Below are 23,271 nucleotides of genomic sequence, written 5' to 3'. Positions count from 1 at the left end.
AGAACTATCCAGAAGTCTACAGCTGATCTGCAGAAGAGAGGGAAGTAACTGATACTGATTCAACATACCAACATAGAATCAGAAAATAAAATACAGATAATACAAAACTATCTTCAAAAGAGGAAAGAAAATTATGAAAATGATAGTCTAATTTGTTTGCTAATGTTTAAAGAGGAATTAACACTTGTGTTTATCTTCCTTACTTCATTCTCAATTCCTACCTTGTTAGAGTGGATTTCCAGCCTTTGCTGTCAGCTCCATCCAGTTGGCTCTCAGCCAAATTGAGCCTCTTAGTGGTTTCCTCCAGCTGCACAGTTAACTTCTCGTTTAATATCTCCAAGTTATTCTTTGCTATTCGTAACTTCTCCACACTGTCAGCTTCCTATTGTTCAATAAATAAAAAGATTTATGGAATACTTACCCTCACATGAAGCACAGGATTATCTAAATAGATGGTGAGATAGGGTCAGTGCTGACTGAGAGGAAAACTGCATCCAGGGTCAGTATGTTACAACTTCCAAATTGTGCCCTAGGGCTGCTCCTTGGATGTCTCCTCTCCACATATTAAAAATTCTGTCACAGCAGTATCAGTGCTTAGAAAACTGTTCATTCCACATCAACCATTAAAAAAAAAAACACAACAGACTTGCCACAACCAGTAGCCAATGGAAATAAAGGGATGCATTGCAATGTTCATACCTTTTTCAGTTCTTTACGCAGCCTCTCATTTTCTGTAATGACTTTTTCCATGCCTTTGGTTTTAGATTCATAACGCATATTCAGCTGGCCCTCCAGATTAAGTTTCATTTTTTCCATTTCAGACTAAATATCAAACAATTTGTTAAAACACATATACCTTGCTTAACAGAAAATTTCAGATTTCCATTTTTTAAGCACAGTATAGTTACAGCTCCCTAGCACAGTGAACATAACATTTCATCACATATTTAAATATATCCTTAAGGTACAGAGTACCTTTACCTAAATGATGCAGTACATTATATTAAAATGAAGTTTTGCTTTTGTGTTCTACACGTTTCATACTTATTTGGTATTTTAAAAACACTTTTTCATGCCAATCAATGTCAACAACAGGCTTGCTGCTCTATTTTCCTACTAACTTGCATATAAACTGCTGCCTAAATACAGTTATTGGAGACGAATTAGTACCTTTAGCCTCTCATTTTCCTGTTCAAGACCAAGTAATTTCTCAGTAGAAACCACAGCTGGAGTTTTTTTCAGATCTTCATTTTCTCTTTGGACTCTCTCTACAACCTTTTTCATCAAACCAATTGTTTTTTCCAATTCTGGGACTGTCTTTCCACTTCTACCAGCCTATAGAAAGGGAGGGGAAAAAAAAAAAGTAAACAGTTCAATGTAACATTCTGAGATACTCCAAATCTTACTTCATCACTTATTTTATCATTGCAATTCATATTTATTAAAAAGATGTTATATTTTTGGTGTGACTTGAACCCTAAAGTTTCATGCATACTTAGCTCCCCAAAATGATATATTCACCCCCAAAGCTCCTTCGTTTTCTGTGTTATCCAACAAAGCTGCAGCTACTTCAAAATCCACTGTACTTCACAAACTAAACTGAAACATTAGGAAAATAAAGTACCACTTTTTATTTTAGCTTGTCTTGTAGAGCAATTACCTGATACAACAGGCCATGCAGTTACCTGAATGCTAATACTGTTGGGGTGTGGGGGGGAAGAAAAGAGGAAAACAGGGCCCTTTTTTAGCAACCATACTTCTGCTGCGTAAAAGTGACAGAGGTACTACATCTTAAACAATGAGTAAATCTTCCTTCCCCAAGACATGTATTCTCCTTGCAGGGTGATAAATAAATATGGGAAAAAAGATTGTAATTTCTCAATTTTTCTTCTTTCACTAGGTGCATTTAAGAGGTAGAAAAGATGGCTCCAGGAAGAGTGGCTGGAAAGCTGCCTGGCAGAAAGGGATTTGGGGATGCTGATTGACAGCCAGCTGAATATGAGCCAGCAGTGTGCCCAGGTGGCCAAAAAGGCCAACAACCTCCTGGATTGCATAAAGAATAGTGTGGCCAGCAGGACTAAAGAAGTGATTGTGTCACTGTGCTCAGCACTGGTGAGGCCACACCTTGAATCCTGTGTTCAGTTTTGGACCCCTCATAAGAAAGACATTGAAATACTAGAGAGAGTTCAGAGGAGGGTGATGAAGCTGGTGAGGGGTCTAGGGCACTAGTCTGATGAAGAGCAGCTGAGGGAACTGGGGCTGTTTAGCCTGGAGAAAAGGGGGCTGAGGGGAGACCTTATCGCTGTCTACAACTACCTGAAAGGAGGTTGTAGCATGGAGGGTGTTGGCCTCTTCTCCCAAGTAGCAGCTGATACTGATAGGACAAGGAAATAGCCTCAAGTTGTGCCAGGGGAAGTTTAGATTGGATATTAGGAAAAAATTCTTCATCGAAAGGGTTGTCAGGCATTGGAACAGGCTGCCCAGGGAAGTGGTTGAGCCACCATCCCTGGAGGTGTTTTAAAAGGCGTTTAGATAACTTCTTAGGGACATGGTTTAGTGCTAGAGTCAGGTTATGGTTGGACTTGATGATCCTGAGGGTCTCTTCCAACCAAAAAGATTCTATGCTTCTATGATTCTACACTGAAGTGTGTTCAAATGCATTTTTTTTCTCATCATCTCTGTAGCAACTGTTTTCCTCAGTGATAAAAATTTAAAGATGCCACTGTTACCAGTTCTGGGCCTATGAAGTACCTCCTTTTCTTTCTACAAAGGTAAGGAGCACAGTACAGTGGAAAATGGGGAAGATTTTACTCTCTGGAGCCCTACATAAACCTATATAGCAAGCAAGTTTTGGAAGTAAAAAAGACTTATTCTTCTCTAAAATAACTGTAAGGATCAGCTTTGTGCTGGTATACAGCAAAGTTAAACAAAACCCTTTGTCAGATCTTAGTGCCTGAAAAGGGAGGAAGAGTCAGAATTTGCTGCTTCCTCAGAAGATTTGCATGAACAGTTTCATAAGCTGAATTTCCTTATCCAAAAACCACCACTGCATAAGACACAGGGAGATACACAAGCAGTCCATGCAAGGTACAAGAATGGGAAATATAGAATATTTTGCAGGTACTCAGAAGTAGAACCTGTTTTCCTTGTACATTGAAAGAGCTACGAAAGCACTGAAGAGCTTTTGTGAAATCAGCTTCCTCTAAAAGGTCACACAAAGAGTTTGACAACTTAGTGGCAAGAGAGATGCTGGGCACTGCTGAAGCCTTCTTTTTCCTGTAATTTCTGAAATACTGCTCTATTAAAGTAGCTGACAGTAGCTAGGGTAAAACTTAACTATGTCATCTTGCATAGTACAACAAAAAAACCTCTAACAATAATTCACACTTTCTGTAATAACATCTGCATCAAATCAAAATCCTATCTTTTAAAACAAAGCTGTAACTATTTACATAAATACATGAATATAATTTTCATTTTACATATAATTAATAATTTAGATTTACTAAAATCTTTATTAAATATTATTTAATATTGTTTTTATTTTTTTTGTTTCATTATGATGAAAAATGCTGTTATAATACTCACCCCTCTAATGCTGCCCAGCTTTCGTTCAACCTCTGCTTTTTCTTTTTTGAGAAGTTCACACATTTCTTTTAAGTCACCTACTTGGTCCTAAAAAAAACAGTAACAAGCAGCTTATTTAGATTTCAAATTGAGGTGAACAGTGACAAAATTACAGTTGGTTTACTTTGAAAAATGTATAGAAAAAGACATTTTTCTTTCTACCAGCCATTCAACCTTCTTCCATAAAAAACATTAAAACTTTATAGTGTGTGCAGAAAATGTATTAATTTCTCTTTAAGCAATCCCCTAGCCTGTGTCAGGGTAAAGGGGACTAAAGATGTTACCTTTAGTCTTGGCAGATCTTTATTGGCCTGCTCTAGTTGGAATCTGAGCTCAACGTTTTCAGATGACAATCTTAAATTTTCCTTGAAAACCTCTTGTTCTCTTCGATATTGATCATCTGATCCTATTCCTGATGTCTTGAGAAAATGGAGGAGAAAAAATTATTATGAAGAGATAATGCATTATTCATTATATCAGTTGTAGCTGATAAAGAGCAACAGAGAATTAGTATTTTTCGAAGAAACAAAATTGATGACAGTTGTGTCACCAGTTTTGATCTAATTTGCTCTAGCTCCTCTTACATTTTCTAAACTTGCTTAACATTTAAGAGATGTTTACATATCAGTATAAACGAGTAAAAATTTTGTCAAACCAAAACTAACTCTCAAACTATTTGGTAGAAATAAATCTCAAAGTCTAAAAGACAAAAAAGCTACTCAGTGTACTAAGCTTTGATACTGTACCTTGGAACAGCATCTAATTTTAAGGACATATTCTGATGTGTTTATTAAATAGTACATATGGCATAAGGAGTTTCACTGAATCGGATTACAGAGCAAGGCAGGAGAAGTAGTATATAACTCTAGTTCAGTAGCATGTAACTCTAATTCTTAGTCTGTTGGTTCCAAAAATCTGAAGTCTTTATCCATGGAGGCTAGTAGTTTCTATTATATAAAAGTGCTTAGCATGCCTTATATTACCAATTCCAATCAGAAGTATATGGTAAATTATTATGCTTGACTAGTAAAATCTTTTGATGATATAATAATCAGCAGCTTTTACTTATGTAATTATGGAATTAACCACATGGCCCACTAATTATTCACTAATAATGTCAAGAATAAAGTATTTGCTTCCATAAAGCATATTTTTTCTTAGTGTAAGCAATAAAACATCATTAGTCTGTTAATGAATGAAGGTCATTAGCTACCTGCTTGTATCATTGTGATTATTTGTAAGCTTTCTGGAACACAATTTTAGAATTGGCAGTAGCTTCCTTGTGAGATGACACATGTGCCAGTCATGGAAGTGTAAGGTTTGCTTTATGACTACTTCAGCATCCCTGCAGACCATGCATAGGAAACCACTGCATTATCAAGATCAAACTATTCTATTTCTACATCATTTATACAAAAGAAATGCTAGAGGACTGCTACAGTATCAAACCTCAGGCATTTCACAAAATTCTAGAGTTGTTTCAACCCCCTCTGTACCACGTCGGCAAGTTTCACGTTTATCCTCTGCAGTGTGTTGATTAATTTCATTATTCACATTTTTTTTTTCTGCTTCACAGCCTTTAGCTTGATTAGAAGGTTCCCCTGAATCAGACTGATTGCAGCTCATTCTGTCAGTATAAGGCTCTTCTACACCTTCTTCTTCATCAGCATTTGATTGCTTGAGTATTTCTTGCTTTCTCTCCTCTTCTTCAAATTCCTCATTAAGTTTTCCATTTTCAGGTTGGATTACATTTTCTTCTTTTTCACTGAAGTTCTCTTCATCAGCTATATTTTTGTTTTTCAGTCCTTCCCTAGAAATATCTGTGTCCTTGCATTGCTCACTCTCTTCAGGATGCTGTTCAGGACACACCTCTGTGCTTGCATCCACAGTAGCCTCATGGACTTCATCATGCATGATGCATGTTTGCACGTCTGCTTCCTCATCTATTTCAATGCCATCAGCAATTCTATAATTAGTATGATGTTTGATTTCATCCCTATTGGAAATAGCTTTCTTTTGAAGGGAACTCAGATACTTTTTTTTACTGATACTGATAGGAACAGAGTTGGTCAGTTCAGTTTGGTCACATGTACTCTGATTCAAGGTGAAGACAGAATGAAGCATGAAAGAAAAGCAGAAGACAGTAAAACAAAACAGGAAATAAAGAAACCTAGAATGTACTGTTAAATCTATTTATTGAAAGATTAAGATAACCCAGTAATGTAATATTTTTAATATAATGAACCTTGTAAAAATTGCAACTAAGACACCTTATGTAACTGAAATGCAGCTCAGTATTTCCTAAGACTCTGAGTATCCCAGATCGTCAATCAATACGAAATATAAAAGTAGTCTTTCAGTTGCAGATTCGCATATTTTTAAATATATATCACTTCCACATATGCTAGGATGATGAACACTTCAGCTTCTACCCGTAGAACACAGAAACTATAAGTTTGGGGGTTTTGGGGTTTGTTTTGTTCCGTTTTCTAAAAACATGAAAAGCTGAGTATTTCACGTCCTGTTCTAGAATACTATCATCTGAAATAAAACCAGCTAAATGACACAGAATACCAATTGGATAACACGTATTTTTGTTAAGTAGGTGCAATTCCTCTACATAATATGGTTACATTATTAACTTACCGAGGGTCTAGAATATATCTCTCTTGAACATTGTCTCTGCAATGCATGAAGCTTTTCCTGAAGGTATTGATTCTTGAAATGTAATTTTTCTACAACAGAATCTCGAGGCATTGCTTGCTGTGTCCTACATCAAAAAATGAATCAAGCCAAAACAAATAAATGGGTATTAAATGCTGAAAAACATCCCTTAAGGTAAAAAAAATACCCAAAACATTAACTTCTGGATTACTACTATTACTGGGCTAGTTGTTCTAAATCAATGTTAGCCATATACACTATTGCAACTAATCCCTATGAACTAAAAGTACTTACTTTGGCAAAAGGAATCTGTTCTTTTGAGATGTGTGCAGCTTCTATTACTCAGGTACACTATCCACTGTGATAGTGGATACCCTGATTAAGAATATACTCCTGAACAGCAATTTAGCAGTTCCAGTAACTTTCACCTACTCTTAACTGTAATTATAATTTTACACAACAGGAGCCAGATGATTTTCATATTATTTAGCTTTCTAGAATAATGAACCAATGCTGCATATTCTCTGAACACACAGTTGCTCCCAAGTAGCTTTAAGTTTGCTCATCACACACTCAAAGACAGATTTTTGCAATTTCTGTCTCTTTTTCCACATTAAATCTTTTGGTCTAACAGAGACTATGACTGTTCACAGACTTTTTTCTCACTTACATTTTTGAGTTTTTATAGATTCTTTTAAAATGCCTCTCACCTCATGTGAGCAAGCTCATTTTCTAAATCTAGATTCCGTTTTCTTAGTTCTTCCAGTTCTTTTTCAATCTCTGAAGCTCTTACTCCAAAAACATGGTCAACAGTGATACCAGTGGTTTTCATTTTCTTCTGTAGACCAATTTTCTCTTTTTCAGTCCTGCAACATCCAGTAAATTTACATTTAAAACTCTATTAGCTAACTTGCTTTCTTTAGGAGAAAATATGTTCTGTCTTAAAGAATCCACATTTGCGATTTATTTGCTCATTGAACCACTTCCCCTTTCTGTTCAATAAGGTGACCTTATGGACAGTACAGCTTTATAAAAACAAAACAAAACCAAACCAAAACCTAAAAACAAACAATGAACATTAAGTCAGTATCATGCATGTCATAAACTGCTTGCTGGTCTTGACTGTGTTTTATGTGAAATTCATGCAAGACTTGCTAAGAATAAATGCCATTTTAGAGCAGTTTCAAACCACAATCTAACAACAGCTACAATCACCATTACAGTTTTTTTCCTCTTCTGCATCCTTTATCAGTAAAACCCTGCCATTACTGTACAGAAGCAAACATTTGCAGAGGGTTTGTGCACGTCTTATTTTTTTAAAGGCTTCTATCTCATAATCCTAGAACCACCAATATTGCAGTAGCGCTGCACATCACAGTAGCATAGTATCGAATCCTAGCAGTCCAATTAAATAACACGGTGGTGAGAAAAGGTCTGTCTTCATAAAGCTGTTATTTGTTTCATAGGAATAACAGAATGCTACAAGAAGCATAATAAAGGACTTAAGTTAGATTGATTCAGAGACAGTTTCTTCTAAAAAAGTTTGTTGGCTTCTACAAGTGAAAACATACAAGAGGAGTAGCTTGCTGCTTGAAAAATAACTAATCCTTTTCATCTCAATAGCAATGTCAAATTCTAGACATGAATCTTATAAACACAACAACCTGTTATAAATATTACGTGGCAAAAATATTTGGATTTCCCTTATGTCATCATTTTGTAGCTGAATCTATTAAAACCAACTCACTTGGTATAAATATCCTTCAATGTATTCAACTGTTTGGCTAAAGCATCTGCTTCTTTCTCCTTTTCCCTTAGTTTGTTCCGCAATCCTTCCATTCCGATTTGCCATTTTTTACGTTCTTCCCATCTAATTATTTCGTCCTTGGGGGTCTGTGAAGCACATAAACAAACAATGTATTTATTTTTGAATTTTTTTCTTAAACCTAAATAAGGAAACATGTTAGAAAACCAAGAAGAATATATTCTTAATTTATCAATTTGATGAAGCTATAGCAGGCATATATTATTAATATTTACCCTACTACTATAAAGTAAATAGCAGGCTCAGATGGATACTTTAAGTACGCTGTAGTGACTGGTGTACAAAGCTGATGCAGTTTAATGCTATTACCGAATTCTTCCTGAGCTTCCAATATTCATTTTACAAAAAAGGAGTGACATATTTTATGAAATTAGAGGTGCTAGTGCAATGTATCTTTTTTGACTTTGAAATATGCATTAGTAAAGAAGACAGACTAAAGAAAAAGAGGTGTTTTTCTATGCCAGTTTACAGCACATCCGTCTTCTGCAGCTCACCAGGAGTTTATATGCCCCTGCTGCACAGCTGTACATTTTAGTTTATTTTTCCTATGAGAAATGGAATCTCTGTGTCTACATGATCACAAATGGCTACTGAAAAATCACAGTCAATATTCCTGTAAGCAATTTTTTTTAATTGGACTTTTCCCTTCTCCAGTGAGCCCCTGTACTTCTCCATCTTCATTCTAAACAGTTACTGCTACTAAGGGACAGAGAGAAAGCAAAATCTTGGAAAAAGGAAAAAACATGTCAAGTTTGAGAAAAATAACTCTAGAAACTAAGCAACGGGTATTTAAAAGTCTCAATTGATTGGAAGCATAAGTGCAGTCCTAGAATAATATTTAATATCATGAATAGTCTTCATGTCATTATACAAGCATGCTATAATATTCCAGTATACCTCATGATTACTATGACAAGCCATTAACTACTTACCAAAGTAGTAAAATAACAAGTGAAAAACCAAACCTAACAACTGGCAAAATGAATGCTTCTCCAGTCACTCAGAACCTCTTGTATGTGGAGAACACTACTGTGAAGAATAATCACTTACACAGACATCATCCCTTTTAGGATGCACATTTTTGTTCCTAAGTACTTCATGTTTTTCATCATTGCATTGATTTCACAAATACACATTTGACAGCACTTACATAATCAATTTCACTGCTACTTATAAAATCTTAGTTCCAAGATTTGTAATTGATCTTTAATTCTACAAGAAGGGCAGAAAAAACATTAATATAACAGTACTAAGCAACAAGAGCAGTAACAAAGATCACAGGCAACATGATGAAGTTACAGTAATGAAACCACTTTTCTTGTGATCAAGTTTGTTTGGTTGCTTCGGGTTTTTTTTGGATGCAACAGGGAGAGCTGAATTGCCTACGCCCAGGCTGATGATGTCTTTCAAAGCCATGATCTAAATATCACATACCTTGTCTTCTCTTACACTTTTTTTTCCTGTTTCTTCACACTTCTTCTCCAGTTCACTTTCCAACTTTTTAATTTTTTTCTGAAGTGCATCTATCAGATTTTGTTCATCAGCTTTGCTCTGAAAAATTACAAACTTTTACAAACTTAAAGTGTAATGGCCACTACCTAAGTATTTTTCTCCACTTAAAAATAAGGGGTTTAATTCCAATTGGTAGAATTGTTTTACAACCTAAATGATCTTTAAAAAAATATCTTTAAATTATTAAAGCATTGGAACGTAACTTTGCATTTCTAAATGGAATAATCAGCAGCAAGTAGCTGAATTAAAAAAACAATGAGACAATTCTACTGTAACTCCTTTACTTTTCTTCTTAAAAGGGAAATAAGGACAGCCAGGAAGATTAAAAAATTCCATTTTCAAAGAAGCTTTGAAAGTAGTAGTTCAACTCCTCAGACTCCTTCAAGCATATTCCAAAAAACAAGTATTTTTCAGTCTCTTCCTTTTATTTGAGGCATGCTTCCAACAGCAAATGCTAATAGCTCACATGTAACCCAGCTGATGAACAAATATAAATTTTTAAATCAAGTGTAACTCTCAATGCCTGCCAAAATACTTTGTCTTCCCCTCAAAACCAGCACATCTATGCAGAAACATATTTTTAAAAATCACTTCTACCTGAATGATACTGCTTAGCCTCTTAATCCGTTTCTTCAGTTCTTCATTTTCTTTTTCCATTTCATCTTTTTCTCTCAACATTTTAGCAAATGCTTTTTGTTTCCTCTGAAGTTCTTGGTTCAACTCATCCCTTTCATCAGATAAAGAACTTTCCCTGGCTTTGCTTATTTTAAGGTTATCTGTAAGTTTTGTAATCTGATTGTTTAATTCCTCGATCTGTGTCTAAAAGAAAACAAACAAAACAGCAAACTCTCAAAATCAGTATTATCAACAATACAGCAATGCAATATAGTGATACTACTTAGTACTCACTGTGAGCCCCTTTGTTTCTCTGTCAACAATCTCCTGGACATTCATATTTGCCTCTTTTTGTGAGGCAGCAGAAATAATCTGCTGTTCAGCATTAGCAGTCATTTCTGCTCGGAGTTCCAGAATTGCTTTACTCAAAGCCTGGAAAGAATAAATTCAAGTTATTTTAAGTGAAGAAGCTCCTAATATGAACATTACAAAAGAAGAAAAGACAAATATATTTTACTATGTTATATGATGCAATTAAATTCTGCCTCCCACTCTACTATACAGAGTTCTTAAGCATTAAGCAACATTAAAAGTTTATGTGACATAGGTATTAATCCTTGTTGACTAACTTTTTGCTGCTTCTCTTTTATTGCTAACTGGCTCTTCAGCTGTTCCACCAGGTTTTTCAGTCTTGCTGTAGGTGCTCTATTGTTGGCTTCTTTTTGAACCTCTAGTTCAGCTTTTACATTTGCTAATTCCTTCTCCGTCTGAGATAACACGTTCCTCAGTTCATTTGCTTCATCTTTTACATGTCCCACATCTACTGTGTGCTTTTCCTGAAGCCTAATAAAAAATAAGCATTAATAGGGTACACTGGAACAATTAAGTTAGTGAATTCCAAATAAATAATGAAGGGCATGTTGTTATATTTTTAATTATTGTTAAAGCAAATACACACAGATTTGGAAACAGCAAAAAAAGACTGACTCAACAAAGAAGGTCTCCATTTAATACGAAAATTACTCAAGGTCACCAAAATGAGATTAGAGCACTGTTCATTCTAATTCCTGGCCCTAACAGATAAAGAATGCATCACACCTTTCTCCTTTAAAACAAAGGTTAAATTTTTGTGAGTTTAAACTTATTAGGTAGCAAGCCCAAATAGATGTATGAGGAGAAAAAAAAAAAAAACAAACCACAAACCAGCAAGTATCAGAGTAACCTAAAGATAAAGACAACTCTAATAGCAAGACTCCTTGCATACTTTTTCACAAAGCTGACAACTGAAAGACATTTTTCCAAGCCACAGTTTTTCAGTAATAGCCCCCATGAAGGGCTACAGATTAATAATCATTTACAATTAACAACCATAGTAACACTCCTGAGTCAGTTTTTTCAGCTAAATCTGAAATTCAGCAAAAACATGTTCAATTGGATAGACCAGTCCTGTAGCAGCAATACATAACTGATTTAATCAAATCCAGTTGTGATTTATGTTAAGAGTCTAAAAACTTACTGGGCTCTCATAGTCTCAAACTCTTTGATTTTCATTAAAGTGATTTGTTTTTGTTTCTCCAAATCAGACGATGTTTTCTTTAATTTTCCAACAAGTGAAGCAATATAATTATCCTGCTCTGCTACAGTTTGCTCCATTTCAGCTAGGCGGAGAAGATGTTTGTTGTTGGAAAGTGATAAAGAAGTCTTTTTCATTAACTCCTGTAAAACAGAACAAATACTTGTAATAAACATTTTAAGCTTTAATTTAAAGGTAAGCATTAGTGATGCATTTTAAACTCAGTCCTGGATATAACTAAGCATTAATATCTAACATGTTTATTTACTGAGATGTGATTCTTAGTTCACAGAGAAAGGAGTCACACTGGTTTGAAAAGAGCTTTGTGCATCTAATAATCCACAGAATAACCAGTTAAACAGATATTTCATCTTATCATAAAGAGTCAAGAGAAAATGTGTATTGAATGGGTTGGTTTAACACCACGACAGATTGAATGAAATGAACAGAAAACAAAACATAACTTTATCTCTTAGAAGTCTCCACAAATTAGGATGATATGAAAAATGCGTATATATACTGAGGTGATAACTTTGCTTTTTTACATTGTACTTCTAATCCACTTCTTGCAAGTTCTCTCAAGAATAATACAATAATTGTGTATCAACCACCCATTTATTTTTTCTCTCATCATTTATTACCTGCTTTTGACTGTAAAACTGTTCTTCTAGCCAACAATTTTAAGTATTTGGGAACAACTTCACTAATCCCACAAATATATACAACTTACCAAAGAAGTCTGTTTGAATTTGTCAAGGGAATTGTCAGTATGCAAATTTAACTTCCGATGTAGAACTCTAAGGTCTTCCTCATGCTTCTTTGCTATTTCCTCTTGTTCCTGTTAGTTCAAAACAAAAATGTAACTCTACTGATGCACACTATTCCAGAAAGCCATGAAACTAGACTACCTTCATGTTGATTGCTCACTCATTGCTTGGTATTGCTCCCCAAATTTTCCTCTAATTCTGGCAGCTTTTATAATTCTTTTCTTCTTGATATAATAAATATTTTTTTTTAACACTATTGGGAAAAAATCTACTATTGCAGTTTTAAGCTATGCAGCAACTAGTATGGTGCAACAGGATAGGAGCTGGAGAGCAAAACAGTAGGTATTGGTCCTCATCATCTATGACTATATACTTCTCAGGTCTCTTTACTTTGGACTATAGTGTGATCTCAGGGGTTGAATGTCTGCTATCAGACAGAACACAGGAGAGTGATTTTTAGAGTCCATCTTCTGGCTTAGTTCCAAATCAAAAAACTTTATTTCCCCCGGAAGAAATAGCTACATGTGTAAACCAAAGAACATTAACTGGAGATGATAGGAAGTCTGCTTTGGAAATATCCTGATCCAAACACACTAAATCTGATGCATGTTTAGTTTTGAAGTACCTCTTAGACACAAGATTTAGGCTTTAAAATATGCTTAAAGTACATAAAGAATAAAAAGTATGCTTAAATAATATAAATTATGCTTAGATAAATGGTTTATGCATTAAAATATGCTTCAATTTACAATATGCTTTAAGAAGCATATTTTCCATAATGCATGTCTTTCCTGTGCCTTACAAGTTCACTACCAGCTGCAGTCCAGTGATCACTGTTGCAAGTACTGGAAAACCCCATGTAAATATACAATATACTGAGACCACAGCAGAATTTTAATGTTCTTCCTGTCACACTAATTTAATTCCTAGACATCCATATACATAACCTCTTGATCGAGCATGCCTCCTATTTTAAGATAAAAAATACTACATGAACTTTTTACACAAAAGCTTACTAATTGTCTCTGTTCTGTTACCTCCGAGGTCAGAAACTTTTTAAGATTTCACTAGCAATGAGCTGAACAAAGAATCAACTAAAACAATGTAAAAACGGCAGAAATTTTATGCAAAATGTTTAAATACCTCTCTTGCTTTAGCAAGCAAACGTTGGTATTTTTTTAACACTTCGTCCTTTTGATTTAATCTTGCTTGCATATTTGCAATGATTTGATGAGCGATTTTTATGGCATGATGGTACTCTGGATCCTCTTCTTGTTTGCCTAAGTCGGCCATTATTTTCTCTCTTTCTGATGTTGCAGGTAATCGAAGTCTTAGTTCATTTATAACTTTATCTCTTGATAAAACATTTTGTTCAGCTTTCCACAGTGCAGCTTCCTTTTCTTTTAATTTCTGCAACAAAAGGTAATTGTTGTATTTCCCAAATTCAAACACTGAAAAATCATCTTACTTTTTAAAAAACGTACCAGAAAGATCTGTCTAAATGGACTTATAAACACACTCCTTATGGGGAGAAGCTGAGGGAGCTGGGGTTGTTTAGTCTAGAGAAGAGGAGGCTTAGAGGTGACCTCATCACTCTCTATAACTACCTGAAGGGAAGTTATAGCCAGATGGGGATTGGTCTCTTCTCCCAGGCAGTTAGCAATAGGACAAGGGGGCATGGGCTTAAACTATGCCAGGGGAAATTTAGGCGGGATATTAGAAAGAAATTCTTTACAGAGAGAGTGGTCAGGCATTAGAATGGCCTGCCCAGGGAGGTGGTGGACTCGCCATCCCTGGAGGTTTTTAAACTGAGATTGGACATGGCACTTAGTGCCATGATCTAGTAAATGGACTGGAGTTGGACCAAGGGTTGGACTTGATGATCTCTGAGGTCTTTTCCAACCCAGTCGATTCTGTGATTCTGTGAAAACATTTTGCACTCAGTTCTGGCTGTATAGGATTACTATTAGATGAAGTCCCAGAATATCATTACCATGTCTTTATGTACTATTTGCTTGGCATAATACACTTACACAACTCATTTTGTGCTACCCAATTTAGAACTGGTGTTTTTCAAATTTCTTAAGAACCATGAAGTATCTTCTGTAACAGAATTTCAGTTTAGCAACCCAGGATAAAAGGATTTTGCTGTGCTACTTATGAAATTTAATTTAAAACTTACTAAATTTAACTAGATGAATTTTGTACAGCAAGAGCATCTTACCCTACTAAATGAATGTTCTAAGACATTCAAAAATTTTTGCCAGAAATTTGTCCCAATGCAAAAAATATTCCATTTTAGTCATGGTGTGATTTTATAATTTACACTTTCTCTGTGTTAAATGCATCTAAGAGATTGGACACATTTGAGTGACACTTATAAAAGGATATTTGTTATACAAAAAAACATTTTAAAGGGCATAGAAATACAAACTTTGTCCCTTTATGTGATAATTTATACATTTAATTACCTCCTCCAGTGATTTGCAGGTTGCCCTGGTTTCCAGTATTGTTCGAATATGCTCCTGAATCTTTCTCAAAGCCAACTCAAGCTGTTGTGGGAGTGGCAGATTTGGGTCTGGAACTGATCCGGTAGCCTCTTCTAACTGCACAGAAAGATTCATATTAATGTAATTCTGAAAACTCTAAAAAAAGTGCCTACGGATCTATTTTTAGTCAATTCAGTGCATGTACCTTTAGAGCTGTACTAAGTATTTCATTTTGTTGATGATCATACAGGTCTAATTGCCGCTGCAGTTCGACTTCCCTCTGGTCCCAAGCCATTTGCCTTTCCTCATGAAACTGAATGAAAGTTTGATAAAGATATTTTATTTATTGAAAGCAATGGGAATTTTATAACCAACTTTAAGAGGAAAAAAAAAAGAGCCACTAAAATGTAAAATACTCAAATGGAACCAAGATACAAACATCTATGTTAAAAACTTACTAGGAAGAATCTTTCTTTTTAAAATCACTTAGTGAAATAAGGAATAGGCTGTTTTTCTAGTAGCACACAGAAATACATACCTTGTTCTGCTGTACAATTTCTTCTTCCAGATTGTTGATCGTTTGTTCATATTCAGAGATTATATTGCGCAAATACTTCACCTCTTCCTTTTGCTTGACTAACTCTCGATTGAGCTTAAGTTCCTGCAGATGGAGCTCCTCCATCTTCATGTGCCATTCAATTACCTAATAATAAATGGTACGCTATTATATTTGCCAAACCCACAGGCCAAATAGATGCAGCTACACTCTTTGACTTTGAAGCACTATGACACTTATCCAACCAAGGAGAAGAAAAAGGGTTCTGCCTTTTTAAGTTGCTTCTTGAGTGAGGAGGCCTGGCAAGAGTATGGAACTGCAAGAGGAATGACTGCAAAGGGCAGCAGACAACTGGAAAGGCAACAGGTTTCCCCTATGCTGAGAGAAGTGCATTGCAAATAATCTTCAGACCACCTAACTAAGCTATACCCTATGCATCTGCCCAGACCGAACAAAAAAGCATGCAAGAAGTTTGGTTGACTTTTCTAAAAAGCAAAAGATTTTCAAAATGATTAAAACTGGTATGTATTCGAAAACAAACATGTACTAAGAGTAACAGACATATTTATGTCAACATGCCCTAGAAAAACATTTGAAAACTGGCTTAAAGCTAAAACATGCCACTGCTTACAGACAGACATCTTTAGCCATGACAGGTAAAACCTCATTATATAATACACAGTGATCTGGAAGAGAAGTGAAAAGCCCTTATTAAAATTTCAAGGCAACATTGTTTACAATAGGAAAAGATGATTAAGTAGAATTACATGAGTATAATAATGTTTCTGACCATGCTGCTTACATTATTGCCCCTAGATTTATTTCAGAAGACAAGGATTTGTAGTGAAGATTTCAATGTAAGCTCATGGAACAGAACTTTCAGAATGCTACTCCCTGTTTAATTTAATTCATAATTTAATTCAACTTATAATTTCATTCAATTTAATATAACTGAATCCCTAGTTAGCCTCTACTTCCTATGCCACTTAATTGGGCACAAAATTAGTATATCTGACTGTGCCTACTTTTAGAGGACATATAACTAAGGATGTATTCATTTTTAAAATAGGAAACCAAAAAATCATAGCTGTCATATTCTAGCAAAGTGTATTTTGAAAGCATTAAGTTCTACATTAAAATACATTTAGTGAACAAACTAAACTGAAATGTAATTTAAAAGCAGATCAGATGAAGAAAGCTATTCAAAGTTGTAAAAAAGCAAACCTTTTGAGCTCCTCTTGTATCCTTCAATGCACTTACTAATTCTTCTAAACTCTTCAGCTTTAAGTCCATCTCTAAAGCTCTGTTTTCTGCATTTCGACGCTCCTCCTGGGCATGCTGAACTTCCTCCAGGATCTTCAGTTTGTCATTCTGTAGCTGAATCATTGTTTTAGAGAATTTTTCTTGCTGTGCTAAAGGCAGAGCACCACTAAACTGCCGCCGCAAAGACTGAACGGTCTGTTGTAGATGTCTGGCTCTGTTTCTTCCTTCCATTCGGGCAAAATATAAGGCTTGCTCCCTCTCATCAAGCTTCTGCTCTAAACGTAGATTATGGATCTCCATCTTGTGTAGTTTCAATTTAAGTGTCTCCAATTTGCCTACAGCAACAGATTCACTATCTTGAAGGGCCATGATGTGTTGATGCAGTTTTGCAATAACTGCTTTTTCATCTGACTGTGCCTAAGAACAAAATAAATAGAACAAATTTATTTTTCATTTTGAATATGTTAATGCAGTGTATATGTAAATAAAAACAAGCTATTAACTTTTTATTTTATAAATACATTACATGTATTTTATTCCATGGATAAGAGCAAAAATTAGTCTCTAAACCCAGCTTTTTATTTTTCCTCCATTGTTCCTACAGTCACATTTTAGAAGTACACTTTTTCAGATACTGATCTTAAAAATTGTATCATTCCAAAATACCAGGAAATGAAGAAGAAATGTAAACCTAAACTTAGATAATATAGTAACGTAAAAGCTGACAGGAGTATTATATTTAGGGATTCAAATTATTCTAGAACATGAAAACAAATCTCAAACAATTGTTTCAGCTAATAACAAAGCAATATAACAAGTCTGCTGCAAATCTTTGAGATTTACAAGTCATAGCTTATCTTATAAAAAACAATAAATACTTTCTGATATTACATTTAAATATTGACCATGAGCTATTAATTATATAGAAATAAATATTACCTAAATAACACTGAAAAAAGGCTCAGGATCTGTAATAGCTGTACAGATAGAAATGGAAAAAATGAAGACGGGAATAATTCATGGAATACAGAACTCTTGAAAGGGTACAGCCACCGCAAGGGCCAGCTTCCTAAAATTCTTCTGGAATGCTTCTGCATTTTTCTAATTCATTGTAAAATTACTTAATTTCTCCTCACTCCAAACTGCAAAAAAATCCAAACTGCAGTGTTAATAAAGTTTGAATTTTACCTGATAGTCTAAAATTTGCATTCTAAGAGATTCCACTTCTTTATCTCTGTATTGCTGTCGTGCCTCCAGAGCTTCAACTTGCATTTTTGCTACATCAGACAATTCTCTTAACCTTGCAGGGAAGACAAGAGTATGCATCACTTGAAACCACTGAATAACTTCTTTCTTCTACATAGAACATGCTAAGAAAAGTCGCTTAGTATGTTTCTTCATAGCAAAACATTTGAAGACTTTGCTCTTTCCAGCACACTCTTCTCTACTACTCAGCATCCTGGTTATGAAAATTCTTCTGCATTGCTATTCAAATTTTTCGCAGGACATACTCCTGTAAGTTATGCAGAAGTTTGCCAGCAGTAACTTACTCCAGGAAAACAATGCCATTGTTTTTACCTGAACTAAGCACCTCTGTCTTCTACTTCTCTCTCACTTCAGGACCTAAATGCTCAAAAGCTTGCTTCCCCAAGTCTAATAACTTATTTTCAGTGTCAAAAATGACTGCAAATATCCCCATAGAGTTTGCTGTTTTAGGAATGTAATAAGTTTATTTACTTGAAGACAAATGTCCGTACCAACATACCTAAAAAGGTCAGTTTTTCAATTTATGCATAGGACGTTCCTCTGAGTAAATGGAAAAAGCAAAACAAACCAAAGCCCACTGCAGTTTAACCTTCAAGATATATGTGACCCTTTGAAAGTAAGAATTGCTTTCCAATTTCTGAGATTTTCATACATTTAAGAGAGGCTGTAGCACAGAAACAAAAGAAACCTTAATTAATTAGTTTAAAAATACTAGTAATAACTATGTAAGTGCACACTTACCCATGCCTATACAGGCCAGCACTCGTTTAAATTACTTGTTTAAATCACAATGAGCAAATTATTTTCTTTATAGTCATGAATTGAATGCTTAATTTTCAACTCTAAATTGGGCATATATAAATGCCAAAAAAATCAGGTATTGAAAACGATCTGTTAGTCATACATAAGTAGCGTATTACATAAGCCTATATAGCCTAGATTTTTGCATGCTGCCAAACACTCTGCTTTCAAAATCTGTTACTTCAACACTTACTTTGATACTTCAATCTTGAGCTCCATCTCACGCTTCTCTAGGTCCATAATTTGTCGCCTATCTGCATCACTTACTGCCTTACTTACACTCTTTGACAGTTCATCTCTTAATTCCTGCTCCACTTTCTGTGCCTCAAGGTTGATTTTGGTGAGCTTAAAAAAAAAAAACAAAACCAGAAACAAACAAAATGGTATCCTAAGCACACAACTATTCCCAACCCTGCAAAGAAAAAGCAGTGTCAAAAGTATCTTTTCCTTTTCAGTCATTACAAAACATTGTTCAGCTGTGTTTGAAAAACAATTTCCTTTCCTCTTTGCTTAAACATCTTTTTGTTTGCAGCATTGCATACACACAGGAACAGATAGAAAGGCTGGCACACAACAGGATTCTAAATTAAACACATTTTTTATGAATGAATTTTCTTAAAACTATTACTGCAATAGTTTGCTGTTAAACTAAAATAAGAAAAAAAGAATAAATAAACTCTGTAAACTCTTCAGGAAATCAACAGTCTTATATATTTATATACTGTCTAGTATACCAGGATTGGCAACACAAATACAAGTCATAAGTGACAGACTCATAATAGTGTAGTTCTTTTGTTCTTTCTACAAATAACTTTCATAATTAATAATACTGACACTGAAAAGCTTTATACAGTTTCAGTTAGTCCATGTCCCAAATTATTTCAAATCAAAACAGTGTAACAAAGACTAGTAAAACAGTAGAGAAATAAGGAGTCCAGATAATTGCAAGCTAAAATAGCTAGGCTGAAGACTAGCAAAGCACAAGGAGGGGGAAATGAATACAAACTATCAGCATTCTTGACAAAATAACTTATTTTTCTTCTCTTGTGTTTAAATTATAGGCCAGTACCAACACAAGAACAAATGTGTACAACTACCTATAAATAAATTTAGGCTGGAAATTATGATAAAGTCTCCTACAATTAAATAATTACTTTATGGAACAAACTTGAAATACAAATAGTGGGGACAAAAACATCTAACAAGATTTAAGATGGATATGACAGGAATACTGAAGACCATCAGCTTCGATGGCATGTAATTTCTATTCCTGTATTATAGACAAAGTTTGTCATGCGACAGAGGACATAGCCAGTCTGTAACAGAATCATATAATTTGCAAAAGGCATGCAAAGGTCTAACATTTTTTGAATCATTGGTAATTAAGGGAAAATTAGCAGAAAAGGGATCATATGAATTAGGATACCAAAAAACAGGTCAAGAGCAGACTTTTTTCTAGCAGTCTGCTGAAAAACTAGCAAACTATCATGTGTTTTGTAAAGATTAACTAATATTTGAAATAAACTGCTGACAAATCAGTTGTATTTTTTACAAATGTCCTCTGCATGCAGAATTGCAGCTCTTAAAGACAGCTATGTTTTGCACCATAAGCTTATTTGCCAGTTGTGATACAAAAGAGATTAATCTTTTTTGAAAAGCCCAAAAATATGTTTTTAAGATGTGTTAGATGATGTTGTAAAGCCTCAACAGATTTACCTCAGCAAATTTTGTTTCCAATTCAAAATTACGTTCTTCTATTTGCTTTACAGTGTTCCTTAAATGTTCATACATTCGTTGCGAATGTTCTGCTCTCTGTCTTTCATTTAGTTCCTTCATTTCCAACATTGTGATTTTCTTAGAAATGGACGAAATTTCACTGTTGGTTATTGTTTTTGTGGCCTTGTCCATGGCACTGTCATCCCCTACATTAAAAAAATATTTAAATTAGGAAATACGCAAGCTGATTTAACTATGAAATTATTTGCACCATGAAAAAGAACATGAGATTTACTTTATCAGATAAACTGTATCAAAACACCTGTGTTATTTTTTTAAACTGCAAGCATGGCTATCTTGCCTTATTACATGTTTGAAAGGTATCTAATTTGAATTAAATATTATTATTAATTATAAATGGGTATATCTGCATATATCTTTAATTCAGCTGAAAAATCTTCAGGAAATTTAATTTTAAAACTGTAAAAGAAACATATGTAGGTGAGTTCTTCTTGGATAATGGGAATGTAAACTGTACACAAAGAAGCCCCAGCGATCAAGAAAAAAATACTTCATTAGAGAACGTGAACCCAGGAAAAATAAATCTTCCTGAGAACATATGAAGTACTTTGACTGATAATCGAGTTAGAACATATTGCACCCTATTCAAAAATAAAAAAAATCAGGTGACATTACTTTACAAGTTCCAGCTTTTAAACCCTTGAGCCAGTAACCCAAGAAATGTCAAGGTGGAACAGTTTTCAGAGGAAGACAGCAAAGTTGGTTTTGGTCAAACAGATAAATAAAATTAAACAAATACCAAGAAAAAAAAAATCACAAAAAAAATTTAAGACCATTAATGAAAGATGCAAAATAGTTTTGGCTTTTTATTTTGTTCTTTAAGATACATCAATTTTGAAATGTTTTAAAATAGTACTTTTATACCGGACATACCATTTGATTTTTAACATTGCAATATAATTTTCATACTTGCCCAGTTTAGTCATCTGTTCCCAAGCCTGTTCTACAGTGTGAAGTTTTTCTTTCGTGATCTCCAGTTCCTTATTCAACGAATTTATCTGTGTTTTCAATGATTCATTCTCACGCTGTATAACAAAATTTGCAACATAACAGCAAACTATTTAACTGTAATGGACTTGATGTTCAGTACCTATAAAATCTTAGAAATTAACAGATTTCACACATAAACACAAGCCATTGTCACATATATGGCAACAGAAGAAGTGGTTTCCTTCTAAGCGTAAAAATGCTAGTCTTGGTTTTCTGTGTTGTACCTTACTGTCAATTAGCATTACTGAGAATACTTATCATGAGTGACTGTGATTCCTAGAGTGTCTGGAATTAGATTCAGAAATCTATGTTTGTCATACTAAACACCCCATTACCAGTGGGAAAGAAAGAAGCACTTCTCGAGGATTTTTCATCCCACACAGGATATTTCATCTTGCATATAAATACATGTTTGAGACAGATCATATGCTCCATTTAGCACTTTTAGGCAACTAATCTGATGCTGAACAGTAGTTTTGTACATGTTCCTTCACTCCTCCAAAGAGAAACACAAATTTCCACATTAACCAGTAAAACAAATTGAATCCTTCATATAAATTTTCAATTTCTAATATTCTAAACACATTTTTCATTTGCTGTTGATGAACGATTCTCTACCTCTGTGAAATTGCAGAAATACGCAATGCAAGTTGTCACACACAATTTCGTAAAATAGAGAAGGAATCATTCATTCTTTTGCTAACACAAATGCAACTACCTGTTCCCAAGCAGACAAATTTAATAGTTCACTAACTTTACCCACCACATGTATTCAACCATTTGTCAACCACAGAAACCCAAAAGATAAGAATAGGACATGACTTCTAATTACTGGTTACTACTTTCTTGGACTGTTATTTCTGACATTAATAGAAAGTGTGTACTAGTAACATATCTTTGAAGCCAGCTTCACAGTTCTTGAAAAGAAGCTCCCTTCTACTTGAAAATAAAAGTTCAAAGTAATAGTTACGTATTTGCAGGCTCTATGACATTTTGCAAACACGTTGTGAACAATCTTTGGTTAGTTACTATTTTATGGAAGTAAAATTCCTAATGCTTACTGCCTTTTGTAACTGAACATTTCGTTCTTGTAAGTCAGGAATTAGTAAGAGCACTTACTTTGAGAGAAAGCTTTGGAAGTGTTTACACTCATTCTACTTTCCTTATGACCTCCTAAACTGAAGATGATACCAAATATTCCTTCTGACAGCCTCATTTTGGTAATCAAATAACTAAAAATACTTTGTGAGGGAACATACCCAGAGCTTAACTTAAAAAGCAAACAAAGAACAAAACCAATTAACCAAATCCACCAACGCATTTATAAAAAATGCTTTTATGTATGCCTACTAAAATAAAATCTGAGACACGGTATGTGTTTCTTAATCCACTGAAAAATACCAGATAAGCAAATTAAAATTCGATAGCAACAGTAAGACTGGCTCCAACATCTCACACCCAATATGAAGCTGTTATAACCAGTAGTTCTAGCACTGGGACTTACATTCTATCTTTCTATTAAGTAA

At 34.5% G+C, this 23,271-nt stretch overlaps 1 protein-coding gene across 6 annotated transcripts in view; it reads right to left on the bottom strand.

Moving 5' to 3' along the window:
* CEP290 (centrosomal protein 290) overlaps positions 1 to 23,271 on the bottom strand; it is a 53,594-nt gene that overhangs the window by 6,522 nt on the left and 23,801 nt on the right. For 3 of the 6 annotated variants that reach the window (XR_014186058.1, XM_082072987.1, XM_082072988.1), the window contains exons 27-50: positions 21,669 to 21,780; positions 20,675 to 20,880; positions 19,152 to 19,303; positions 18,080 to 18,191; positions 16,853 to 17,308; positions 15,611 to 15,775; positions 15,278 to 15,385; positions 15,055 to 15,189; positions 13,727 to 13,993; positions 12,547 to 12,654; positions 11,760 to 11,959; positions 10,873 to 11,086; positions 10,538 to 10,675; positions 10,226 to 10,447; positions 9,551 to 9,667; positions 8,039 to 8,184; positions 7,002 to 7,157; positions 6,274 to 6,397; positions 5,077 to 5,721; positions 3,912 to 4,046; positions 3,589 to 3,675; positions 1,171 to 1,335; positions 700 to 822; positions 222 to 382 (exon numbers count right to left, since the gene is read on the bottom strand). Coding sequence is in view for 5 of the 6 variants with exons in the window: in XM_082072987.1 (XP_081929113.1) it covers positions 222 to 382; positions 700 to 822; positions 1,171 to 1,335; positions 3,589 to 3,675; positions 3,912 to 4,046; positions 5,077 to 5,721; positions 6,274 to 6,397; positions 7,002 to 7,157; positions 8,039 to 8,184; positions 9,551 to 9,667; positions 10,226 to 10,447; positions 10,538 to 10,675; positions 10,873 to 11,086; positions 11,760 to 11,959; positions 12,547 to 12,654; positions 13,727 to 13,993; positions 15,055 to 15,189; positions 15,278 to 15,385; positions 15,611 to 15,775; positions 16,853 to 17,308; positions 18,080 to 18,191; positions 19,152 to 19,303; positions 20,675 to 20,880; positions 21,669 to 21,780 (4,454 nt within the window). In the remaining variant the exon portion in view is untranslated. The remainder of the gene's footprint in view (positions 1 to 221; positions 383 to 699; positions 823 to 1,170; positions 1,336 to 3,588; positions 3,676 to 3,911; positions 4,047 to 5,076; positions 5,722 to 6,273; positions 6,398 to 7,001; positions 7,158 to 8,038; positions 8,185 to 9,550; positions 9,668 to 10,225; positions 10,448 to 10,537; positions 10,676 to 10,872; positions 11,087 to 11,759; positions 11,960 to 12,546; positions 12,655 to 13,726; positions 13,994 to 15,054; positions 15,190 to 15,277; positions 15,386 to 15,610; positions 15,776 to 16,852; positions 17,309 to 18,079; positions 18,192 to 19,151; positions 19,304 to 20,674; positions 20,881 to 21,668; positions 21,781 to 23,271) is intronic. The other 3 variants (XM_082072989.1, XM_082072991.1, XM_082072990.1) reach the window with 3 other exon arrangements.

This window comes from Streptopelia decaocto (genome assembly GCF_964273445.1).
Source record: "Streptopelia decaocto genome assembly, chromosome: 1".
Taxonomy (NCBI): Eukaryota; Metazoa; Chordata; class Aves; order Columbiformes; family Columbidae; genus Streptopelia; species Streptopelia decaocto.
Note: the sequence above shows the minus strand (reverse complement) of the source record. Positions and strands in the feature narration are given on the sequence as shown.